General features: G+C 36.5%; 1 protein-coding gene across 1 annotated transcript; it reads right to left on the reverse strand.

Annotated features, from left to right (window-relative positions):
• Nucleotides 1-2,871: 2,871 nt before the first annotated feature.
• Nucleotides 2,872-11,989, reverse strand: LOC112016114 (apyrase 2). Its single transcript, XM_024048624.2, has 9 exons — nt 11,244-11,989; nt 11,042-11,170; nt 10,872-10,928; nt 10,664-10,756; nt 4,989-5,194; nt 4,654-4,745; nt 3,740-3,954; nt 3,448-3,637; nt 2,872-3,342 (listed from the first exon to the last, which is right to left on the reverse strand). The coding sequence occupies exons 1-9, from the start codon at nt 11,553-11,555 to the stop codon at nt 3,227-3,229; spliced, it is 1,410 nt and encodes a 469-aa protein (XP_023904392.1). The 5' UTR covers nt 11,556-11,989; the 3' UTR covers nt 2,872-3,226.
• Nucleotides 11,990-12,365: the final 376 nt, after the last annotated feature.

The following is a 12,365-nucleotide window of genomic DNA, read 5'->3' on the forward strand; positions in this document are numbered from 1 at the left end:
CATCAGAGTTTAAGCACTCATAAAGTTATAATTTCACATCTATTTTCACAACCATCTTATATGACAAATTATGACTAATTGTTTGTCATTTTCACATACATTTATTACTTTTTTGTTAATGTTACAATTAACTATATAAGGTTGTAAGGGGGTGGGCCTGGCTTGGGGTATTGGGCAAGCTCCTGCCGCACTAGGCCTGGGTAGTTTCTGGGTGAGGAGTTGGGACCGGCCCAATTGGAGCACACCTTGGCCCGGCTTATGCACAATCTTTACCACGTCTGTCAAAGTCCATTTAACAGCTCACAGCAGGCATAGTTATTGTTGACAAGTTATGGTAGGCAGACATAAAATAGAAAACGTAAAGAAAAATGCATTCACTATTTCTTCCGCAACAAACAAGATAAATGATTTAAAGGCTTTGCTTTTAAATAAAAATGCTTAAACAAAATATTATAGCAAAATTAGTGAAGTAAAATAATGAGTTTGCCATATTTAGTATTGCCGCAGGATTCCAACCACGGAAGGGAAAACTACTCCCTCAACGCAAGTAACTTCACTTGGTGAAATTAATTGCTTTGAAAGGACAGCCCCAAATGGTATATGCCCAGGTATAGATTTTGTATTGCCTTTTGAGGACAAGGCTATTGAGGGAGAGGGGGGAGGGGGGGGGTTAACCCATTTAGGTGCATGCCTACCATAAGCACTCTGTTTTTTCTTTCTTAGAATTTCCTTCTCTCTATTTTCTTTCTTCTGATTCTTTTCTCTCTGTTTTCTCTCTTTCTGATTCTTTTCTCTCTGTTTTCTCTCTTTCTGATTCTTTTCTCTCTGTTTTCTCTCTTTCAATTCTTTTCTCCCTGTTTTTTGATCCCCCTTTTGTTGCCCCATTGCACACAGCCATGGGTCCCTTATATAGGGCCTGCCATGGCCGATTTTACTGTTCTAGCCTTTCTATGGCCCTATTCTGCTATCATAGCCTTTTGCCATTCACTTACCAAGTCAAATGGTTCTGATCCACCATTGACCCGTGGCTTTCAGACAACGAAGCTTCCTTTTCTACTTCGTCCAATGTGTCCTCTCTCTCTCTTTCGGTCTTTCATGGCATGCACCCAGCGGTTCTTACCCACCCTTTCCTTTTTTGGGTGGCATGTCATCCCAGCAGGACTGTGCCCACCGAAAGAGTCTGGGCAAGAAACGCAAAATGGGTTCCCGCTGCTCTTCCCACCGCTAGACCATGCCCTCACCCATGACGTCACCCTTTCCCATAGTGGCTGGGTATAGTCTGGTGATGCTTGGGTCGTTCGCATGCGTTACCTTATTGATGTTTCATTCATTTGCCGAGGTCTGAAAATGGGCATATCCTGCCGTGCGCTTTTTGGCATTTTCTGATGTGGATTGTTTTTCCGACAGGCCAACGCCCATGTGTTGTCCCTTTCTTTGGAGGGTTGAGCTCTGTAGTGTGCTTCCCTTTAGTTTGAGCGTTTTGCTTTGTGGCTTTACGCCTCCTGCCGTGCCAGGTTTGCTATTCCTGCTGCTCAACTCAATCCTGCTGGGCCCTTTCGAACCGGTCGTGTACTTTCCTTCTTAGTAGCTCAGTATGCTTGCTGGGCTTCTTTTTCATTTCTTGCGGGCTCCAATGTCCCTTGTTTTTCTTATGGGCATCCCTGGCCCATTGGTCTTGTTTCACACATGAATTTTTGTTAACTCACTTTGGGCTTTCTTGACCCAATTTTCTCTATAAACTTTATCCTTTGGGCTCATGGGTTCTCCATTTGCCTGTTACCCCCCTTTTTTTTTCTCTTATTGCAGTGGGCCTGCTGTTGCCCATCCTTCCTTTTCCCTCATCCTTTCCACGGATTTGTTTCTTTTCTCTTTCCGGGCCTATTCAAGCTCATTTGCTTCTTCTAGACCCATCTCATGGACCCTTGAACCATTCATATGCCTTCTTTTTCTTTTTACTGTTTCTTTCAATTTGCTCGCAACTCTGGGCCTTGGGCCTGCTAGGCTTCATAAAAATGAGCCTCAACAAAAGTCATTGCAAAAATAGGTGTAGAATTGTTCTTGATCATAGGAATTTTTCAACAGCAGGATATCGTTCTAGTTTTTTTTTAATTTATTATTATTATTATTTTTTTTTTTTTTGGCTTTGGAGATCCAACTTCCATCTATCACACAAATTTCAGGGTGTCTTACGGAATAGGGTATGGAATGATGTGACAAAAATCTAAATATATATTTAAAAAAAAAACAATTTGTAACCAATAATTAACCACTACCAGTTTTGACTACGAGTTTTTCCACGCCCACCATGTGCGCCTTGTGAGTTGTGACTTTCCAAGTTCCACTGCTCTTTCACAATGAATTTTTAGAATTAGGGAGGCAAAAGCTGTAAATTACGTTTTATGAAACAAGGAAAAGAATCTTGCTATTTTTTTTTTTCTTTGGTAAAATTTTATCATGGTCGATGTGACCCAGCTGCAAGCATTTCGTGTGCATTTAGCATAGGTTATTTTTGCCAACTTATTTTACCATTTAACTTATTTTTATTACTATTCATGAGTTCCACTGCACTTTTTAGTACTATTTATGAGTTTTACTATACTATTTTAGTTAACTTTTTACTTTTATCTACAGTACTCTCAACAAAAAATTTTCAATTTTAACCAAATAAACAAATTTCAATCGGACACTTCATCTTAAATCTTCCTCCAACCATTCTGTGAATCACTATTCGGGCTAACTTATAAATTTCTAATGAGAGATGCACGCATATAACTAGGGTGCACATTGAGAAATGGTCGAAATTTTAAAATTTTACCCACAAAAAAGAAAAAGAAAAAAAAAAAAGAAAAAAATGAAAAGGAAAACCAAACAAGATAAAAGTAGAGTAAATTCAACTTCAAGTAAAAAAGAACAAGACAACAATGAATTGGCATGACCATTTTGTTTGTCCTGGGCAAACTAAATGAACTAATTGAATGGAGTCATTTTCTCAGAAGCTATAAATCAGAATATTTCGTGTAAAAATAATTACAAATTAAGATAAATGAATCTATACTCTCCCATTATTCCCAAAAATATAGACCAAAATCCAATTTCCAATTCAACCTAATACTGACTTTCTGAGCTTCATCAACTGTGGATACTTCAGTTCGAAACCTATAATGCCGAAGAAACACATGCCTCCAAAATTCTCAATGGGTAAATTAGCTGATGATGTCAGTAGCAATTATTTCAACGATGACACAGCCTCTATGGCACTGCCCAGTGGCCAAGCCGCTTCAACCAGGGCATCTTGATATTTGACTTGCTTCACCAATGTAATCTCCTGCCATGGATCCAGACCTATGAAAAAGAATAAGAAAAAAAAGCATGGAATGTTAAGTCTTACTTGGATTTTTTGGATCATCATGAACTTGCACAAATAACTAAAATGTGACTGCAACCTACCAAATCCCTCTACAAGTAATGTATACTGGTACACAAGATCCATGCATAAAAATGGCAGGTTGGCCTCATCAACAAGTGGATATATGCGCTTTGCATCCGCAAGTTTAGTCTCACAAGCACGCTTAGCTGCTTCCTCAAAATTTGCAGGATGAACTTTTGCGATAGGAAGATTTGGATCAGCAAAGCCAGCCTGTATGTGTAGATAAGTTGTCAGCATGGCTATGCATAAGTAAAACAAATTAACTTTTTCATTGTTATATCTCAAGCATCAAAATCACGGGTGATTGCTTACCTCAGCTGCCCTGTCAAAGAAAAATGAAGCAACAAAGAGATTCTTCTGTCCATCTCCACCCCCACCATTCCATACCCCACCAAATGTGCATTTCATATGCTTGCATGTTGATTCATTAACTTTGAGAGCATTAGAAACTATCCTCCTGCACTCATCCATGTTTGAGCCAGAGGAAGCAAATGCTTTATACTCTGTTCCTCCATATTTGTAACTCCCTTGTAAAAAATAAAAAATGAAACTTTAAATTAAGAAAATACAAAGGCACACACACAGTTTCACTCTCTTCAATTGTTAATGCTAAATAAAGATACTTCAATCAGTCCAGATTCATGTGGCTGTAAAATTCTAAAAACAGTTACCCAATCCACAAAATTTTCTAAGTATCCACATTAGAACATTGAAAGGGAAAGGAAAAGTTGAGAGAGAGAGAGAGAGAGAGAGAGAGAGAGAGAGAGATCAACTATGACAGTCAACAGAAAAGTGGGTAGGTCATTGACTCAATTAACAATGATCATATGACTTTATTGACCATGCCTGAATACCTACTACACTCATATCAACAAAAGAAAAATAGGTAATTTAACAGTTCTTCTCCATGAATGTTCACATAGAGCCGCCTGATTACACATCTAAAGTCCTTGTCATTTAACAATCAGCGCACTGGCCACAAGTCTAGAGTCAACAGTTATATTGAATTGTAGGTTTTGCCATATGTTCCATTTAGTTTTAAAAATTTTTTACTTTAATGTTTCATACATGATTTGTATCCTCTTATAAAATATTATATACAGAAGTAAATTATAAACACACCTTTACTCACTATGGTTGCAAAAATACACGGTTAAACAGAAGAGATGAAGATTAAAAAATCTGTGATGTCACAAAATCAGGCCTGGTGAAGGAGTTCAACCTACCATGATAGCCAACTAAGATGCACGGGTTGCTAGACCCTTCAGAAACCTTCAAAATCTCTGCTCGAGCTGCTAGTAAGCCATAATGCAAATAACTGTATACATGATGCAAAGCCCTTGTTACACCCCACATGGAGTTTTAGAAAAATTATAAACAGATGAAAGTAGACAAAAACGTTTTACTTTTACAAAAGATCAAGGTATCATTGAGAAGTCAATGGAATAATAAGATAAATTTCATAACAAAAATGAGAAGCTAATATGAAGTTACGTAACTTCATAACAATTCATCTATTATAAAATCATGAAATCAATTTAACTAAAAGAAAGAGGAAAACCTGTGAACATAGAGGTAATATTTTGTTCCCATCAGATGCATTTCCTTTACATATGTATCCTCTCCACCTGATATCTTTGGTGCATTTGCAGCATCTGTCTCTGAGATAGCATATGCCATTTGAACAGATCCACCTCCAAGGTCAACTACTCCAACTGTATTTGAATATTCCTTCCCCAAATTCCCCAGTAGATAGTTTATGGTCACCTGAAAGACAATCAGGCTATCAGCAACTTAAGACAAGATGGCTAATCATGTATACTATAGTCCATTATAGTAGAATATAGAAGATGCTAATATTCCATTCATTTTTGTAAGAATCTGCAGTGGCAGCAACATTCTTTCTTGAATTTTTTTCATTCATGTTTCAGTCCTTGCATATGGACAATAACATTTTATTATTGTTAATTAAAGCAACAGATACTCAGTAATTCCTTATTCCTTTTTTACTTTTTATGAATAAATTTTTCAGTCCTTGCATAAGGGTAAAATCGTAATTATCTTTTTCACCAAAATTCTACTCCTTACTTCCTTTCAATTACAGTGTATCAAAATTTGTGGCCCAAAAGGAAAACACCTTCCTTCCCTACTTTCCTCCATTCAGTTTTCTTTTGTGTCAAATGGAAGAACTGAATAAGTATTTCTACCCCATTTTCTTTACCCTAATTCTCCATCATCCTAAAATATAAAGAAGCTTGTGCTCCATATTCCAAATTAAAAACTATATTCTTATGAGCTTAAGGCTTACACATCATAGATACACCAGCTATTTTTACGGTCCATTATTCAATAGACTCAAGATTCATAATTTTTAAATGAAACCCCACTGGATTAAAAACATGTGCCTTCATTAAATTACCCTAGAAATTGTAAAAAGTGCAGTAGTAACTTATGATTGCAATATAGTCCTAAGCTTAAAATATGTCATGAGGACAAAGCAATGAGCATGCTTCAACAATGTTTCTTTTGATAGGAATATAATTTTTGAAGAGCATGATAAAGGGTGCAACCTTAGTTAAGATTTTGCAAGAGAAACACCAAAAGAGAGAAAATAGAGAGAAAAAGAGAGGGATAATAAAAATGTGTCTAACATTACATTTAGAAGAATTAATAGTGCATTTATCATGTCAGTCCCAGAAAAGGGATTTCTAAAAAATTTTATTTATAAAACTAACATTGATCTTAGAAAATTACCAATGAAGATTTCTTATAGGCTAAGGTTGATGGTCAAACTAAAATCATTTCCAACAATCAACTTGGTATTGGGATGGGAAGGGAAGCTAACAGTGAAGTCTGATTGCCGACAGAAGTCTTAAAGATTATTAAATAACTGATTGTGAAACCAAACTTTGCAAAGCTTCACAGTTCGGGCAGATTAAGTAACTGGATTAGTCCAAGAAAAATAGTTAAGGTTTAATTTAGAATAGTTCCTACATTAAAATGCAATTTTTTTTTTTTTTTTTTTTAATGTGAAAGAAATTTAAAACAGGAATTTTATCATAAAACCCATATATAATGGAAATCAAATCAAGGTTGTAATGACAATCTGATGCGGGAGACACAAGAAGATTATTATTTAGTATTATTTATGTTTGCAAGCCCATTGTATTTTTATGTTTTAGGTCTATTAGTTTATTGGGCTTTTAGTATTTTAATTTAAAAGTAAGGTTATTTTTGTAATAAGGCAATTAGGGTTTCCTAGCCAATTAGCAAGGTTATTTTTGTAATAAGGCAATTAGGGTTTCCTAGCCAATTAGAACTAGGGTTTAGCAATCCTATATAAACAACCTATTGTACTCCTTGAGGAGATGGCTGATATTTTTGATGAATGAAAAAATGGCCGTTTGGTCTTTCTTTGGTCTGGTGCTGACTCCAGGTCTACCCTAGGTGCTGACTCCTAGTGATTTTCCTGCTTGGTGCTGACTCCAAACAAGGCCTAGGTGCTGACTCCTAGGTCATATCCCTTTATTTTTCTATTATTTAGTTTTCGTTCTGGTTGTCCTGCGTCATATTTGGTATCAGAGCAAACACCGATCCGTTGAAGAATTACCGCAGGAAAGAATCAGAAAAAAAAAAAAAAAAAAAAATCACATACCCCAAAAAAAAAAAAAAAAAAAAAAGTTGCTGTCCTATAATTGTGCTACCCGTCAGAAGACTCTCACTGCAGAGATTTTTCTTTTCAGTTTTGAACCCACTCAATTGAGGAGCCAAGCCTATGACTATCAAGTGCAGTAAGTTAACCACTGACAAGGTGAGCTATGGTAATATCTGACGCACCTTATTTTGATGGTGATGATACTTATCCACGAGATTTTGTCAACTGGATAAATGGGATGGAGCAATTCTTTGAGCAAGCAAATTGGGGAGATAATAAAAAATTTAGGTATGCCAAGTTGAAGTTAAGAGGTCACGCACAAAGGTTTTGGGAGAAGCTTGAATATTTCCGTTATATGGATTATGAACCCCATCAGTGTGTGGGAAGATATGAAAGAAAAGCTTTGTGATGAGTATTTGTCACCATACTATCGAGCTAAGTATCTACCCCAATCTCAGTGTGGTGCTTTTCAAGTTGAAGCAAATACGATGAATCCTCATTCTCATCCCATTTCATGTCCTCAATGCACTTTTGAACAATCTACCAAGGAATATCTACCAGGGAAGTAACAAAATTAACTGTAAAGCTCATGAAAGATATTCAGGACAAGATTGCTCAACACAAGAAGACTCAATCCGATTCAATTGGGAAACCAAAGACACTAGATCACAATGAACTTCTTGCTGCCCCAATAGAAGGCAACATTGATGATGATATCTTGGTCGTTGAGAATCCTCTAGCAACACCAAAGCCTAATGTTGACACAGACGTACATGTCTCGACAAGTGTTGCTTTAACATGCGTGCAAGGAAATGAATCTATTGAAGAGCAGAAAGGTGAAGAGATGGTGCCTAAAGAGAGTATTATGTTAGGGGGTGCACATGATGTGAAAGTTGAAGTTGTTGAATGTGCTTCTGATCAACCCTCCACAGTCCTTGAAGATCTACATCTTGGTGAAGTCGAAGAGGTTAAACCTACAGTGCTTCCTATGGTTTATAAGGTTCAAGACGAGATTATACAAATTCCACACATCGATTTTGTTATTCCAAATGAGTTTGATGTGGTGGAATTCACAGTTTTTCTTTTTCCTGTGCTCCCTAAGGTGATTCCAGATTTGAAACAAGTGTTACTTGTCAGCATCCTAATCCTTCAACACTTTAGAACTCGAGGTCGAGTTTTCTCCAACCAGAGGAGAATGATGCGGGAGACACAAGAAGATTATTATTTAGTATTATTTATGTTTGCAAGCCATTGTATTTTTATGTTTTAGGTCTATTAGTTTATTGGGCTTTTAGTATTTTAATTTAAAAGTAAGGTTATTTTGTAATAAGGCAATTAGGGTTCCTAGCCAATTAGAACTAGGGTTTAGCAATCCTATATAAACAACCTATTGTACTCCTTGAGGAGATGGCTGATATTTTTGATGAATGAAAACAATGGCCGTTTGGTCTTTCTTTGGTCTGGTGCTGACTCCAAGTCTACCCTAGGTGCTGACTCCTAGTGGTTTTCCGCTTGGTGCTGACTCCAAGCAAGGCCTAGGTGCTGACTCCTAGGTCATATCCCTTTATTTTTCTATTGTTTAGTTTTCGTTCTGGTTGTCCTGCGTCACAATCTCCAAGGAGCAATGTTGAGATGGTATGGGAAGAAGACAAAAAGGGATCTCTACAGTAAGGCATGGGCAAATGCCATGAACTCAACTAGTACAGCAACCAGAGAGTAGGAGTTGGCAGGTTGATTCATTTTACTGATGACACTAAAATGTGGTGCTACAGAAACAGTTATCCTGCAATCTAAAATGCATGATGAACTATGCAAGTAACATACAGAGCTTTGTTAGAGCAAAGGTTGTTAAAATTAGGATCCTGCATAGGTTTGGTGGAGGGGCTTTGAGCATCAATCATAGGATAGGAAGATCCTAGTTCTCTTTAGAAAAAATAGACACAAAAGTCATTGGTAATGATTATGTATGTGAAATAATCACCAAAAAAAAAAAAAAATCACTAGTCTATTTTTATACTTTATATGAATACAACTCTCTTAACCAAGGATTTTGCATTTTTTTCCCTTATTTACCTTAAGTTGATAACTAAAATAATTTAAATTAACTACATGCCTAATGTTTCCAAACAAAATCATATATTATATCATTAAAATTTGGACCTAAAAACCAAAATTATGTCAAGTGCCTCAACGATATGGGTCATTTGAACAAAGTGGGATCGTAGGATTGTACAACCCTACCATCCAAAACACGATTCTGATAACCTTGAGTGGAGCTATTTTGTCAACAAGAAGCTTTAAAAGTCCATTATATGACCTCTCAAATGGAAAGGATGGTCAGTCTCTCAAACTGGCAATTCTGCCAATAAGAAGAGCATTATGGCCAAATCAGATTGTGGATTTAAATTTAACTCCCCAAATACAATTCCTCATTTTAGGATCTCTCCAAAAGGGTAATGATTTGGATTTTGGTTAAACCCAACTTTGACTTTACGGCACAAAATCCCTTGATTTCAGATAGTATCAATCTATTAGAATCTAACAAGTCCACAGGGAATCAGTGCCTACATGGGACTTAGACAACTAAGGTGTAAAAAACAATGAGCTCAAAATGTGTAAACAGAGAATCGTAGAGTTGGGAAAGTGGCATGACCATGTGAAAAGCTGCCATCATCAAAGTAATGCTTCATCATGGTTAGCTCCATAGCCACTGCTTCAACAACCTTGTTCTCTGTAACTTGGGTTTATTGCATTTCAAGAAAAAGGTTTTGTTTTCTTCCCTTCTTCTTTTGAGGTTATTTAAAAAGGGTATTCAAAGTTTTCAATCCATATCAATAAAGGCTATATGGGCCTGAATTAATCGATCTAATAGACTTAGGACACAAATATGTGTAAAAGGGGGTAATACAGGCCTATACCATGTACACTGGCAAGAAATATTTCTGTGGCTGATCGTTGTTAACTAAGTAGCATAACTTCGCAAAAACTCAGCTTAACTTCTAAATTGTTTGGTATCACATGTAATATATTTGAGCTGAGCTTGAGTTCTTTATTCGTTCGTAATAAGATTGTTAGAGATGGAAAAGATGGTTAATTTCTATGTCCAATGACATAAAAGTCAAAAAATATTTTTATAGCTTATATTATTTTAGTCTTAGGCCATTTTTTAAATGAAATTCATTTTGAGCATGAGCCACATATATTTTTCTTTACTAATATTTGAAAACTCCTAGGTTAGCGAGAAAGAAGAAAGTTCAGATTCAATATCATAAACATTTCTAATATACAAACAAGAAATTTCAAATCCATATCCAAAAAAAAAAAAAAAAAAAACATTTTTGAATTGACAAAATTTAAAGTTTAGGCATTCCAAGTACATTAATTTGACATTTAAATCCTAGTTCCCAAATGCAATGCAACTGTAGTGAATATAAGCATGAGTTCTACATCTGCTCATCATACTAAAGTCCTAGAAGAGAAGAAGGGAAGAGCCCCATATCCTAAATGTACAAGAAGTATAAATTCAAGCATTAGTTGAGGAATAAGCCAAGACAGTAGTGAAGTTTTAGACGGAAACATACCCACTGGTAAGAACCTTCTTGAGTTCCATCAATAACAGCAACTCCATTGGCCTCAGATTTGAGGCTGCTTCTATGTTTCAGAAGATCCCGAACCTTAAAAGATGCAAAATTTAACGCCATTTAATAACTCAAAAACTAACGAAAGAGCATGGAGGATCTAACTATCGAATAAACAAATTTAACAATACAAAACAAGAATTTGATTTACCGCTTGCAAAATTTGATTCGAAGCATCACCTTTCAAGGCCCTCAACCCTGCAGTTGCCTAACATTGGACATAAAAAAAATAATAAAATCCCAATTTCACTCAGACAAAAAAAAAACAACTCATATAGAAATGAAAGCATAGTTACATCTAACAACAGAAACACAACTAACCCCAACACGAACAGGCGTCTTGGGACGCAAATCTTTGGGAACAACAGCTTGTGCTTGATCCAATAAAGTCTGCAGAGAATTCGCAGCCTCCCGGGGATCATTGGCAAATGCACTCAAACCCGGCTTTAACTATTAACAATCCAAACAATAAACTTATTCAATTGTGAAATGAAATCCAATTGAAAGGAAATGGGAAATGTACCTGTTTGAACAACTCTAGATCTTTTCCAATGTGGACAAGTTGAAGATTGTGATCAAAACAAAAGACATGAACACGACTACCGGAACTCCCGGCGTCGAAAATAACAGCGTATGATCTCCGAGAATCGCGATCCGATGGGACCTTACGATTACGAAAGTCGGACAAGGAAGCTGAATTGTTGACAGGCATGATGAAGAGGACGAAGCTGATGAGGAGAAGAGGGACCGAAATGATCAACAACACGCCTTTGTAGCGGCGGATCTTGTCGCCAAAGGACTCGTGAGGGTAACGGAGACCTGGTCGCTTCAGCATTTTGTGGTTGTCGAATTCGAGATTTTGTTGCTCCGTTGGAGATGTCGATTGACCCTCTAGGAGCTCCGCCGACGATGGGGATCTGTAGCGGATCTGCCCGTTTGTGGTCGCGGCGGCGGCGGCGGGTGGAGCCTTTGAGGACTGCGCTTCCTGTACCGGCTCCAGCTCTCCCGATTTCGACACCCACACTTGTTATTTATTTATATACTAATATTTTTTGGTTGAAACAAAAGGCACAGCAAAATTATGGAAACCAAAAATTGAAAACGTTGATAATGTGGAAAAAAAAAATTGACAAGTCCAGGGGATTCGGCAAATTAGAATGCCTTTTTTTCTTTTTCTTTTTTTTTTTTCTTTTTTTTGGTGAGGCAGAGAAACTGTAGGTTGGGAGAGACAGTTTAAACTCAAAAAGTCTCTGAATTGAGATTTAAGAACTGCGTAGCGTACTGTTACAACTAACTACTAAAATAACTTGGCCTTTTACTCTGTCACTTTTGCGTTAACATCTTCTGCTTAACGTAAACACAAGCTCACAACTTTTACCGCAGTGTGATCATATAGATATACTATTTTTTTTCTCTACCAAAATTATGGCCAAAATTGTATATTAAATAAGGAAAAAAAAAAGTTTTTGCCCTTATTTTTTAAAATATTCAATAAATTGTCCATGTTTTAAAACTATTAAGTATTGTATCTTTATTTTGAAACTTGATTTTAAAAAAAAATCGAGTTTCCCATAGAACTCGATTTTATGATTATTGAGTTCGAAGTAAGTTTCTGCCACGCTAGAGGAGCACCCGTCATATAATT

The sequence above is a fragment of the Quercus suber genome, unplaced genomic scaffold (assembly GCF_002906115.3).
Source record: "Quercus suber isolate HL8 unplaced genomic scaffold, Cork oak 2.0 scaffold_68, whole genome shotgun sequence".
Taxonomy (NCBI): Eukaryota; Viridiplantae; Streptophyta; class Magnoliopsida; order Fagales; family Fagaceae; genus Quercus; species Quercus suber.

Coding starts and splice junctions, on each gene's coding strand:
- LOC112016114 (XM_024048624.2), bottom strand. CDS start 11,555: ATGCTGAAGCGACCAGGTCTCCGTTACCCTCACGAGTCCTTTGGCGAC. Junction 11,171..11,243: donor ATCTAGAGTTGTTCAAACAG/GTACATTTCCCA, acceptor GATTGTTAATAG/TTAAAGCCGGGTTTGAGTGC. Junction 10,929..11,041: donor AGACGCCTGTTCGTGTTGGG/GTTAGTTGTGTT, acceptor GTCCAATGTTAG/GCAACTGCAGGGTTGAGGGC.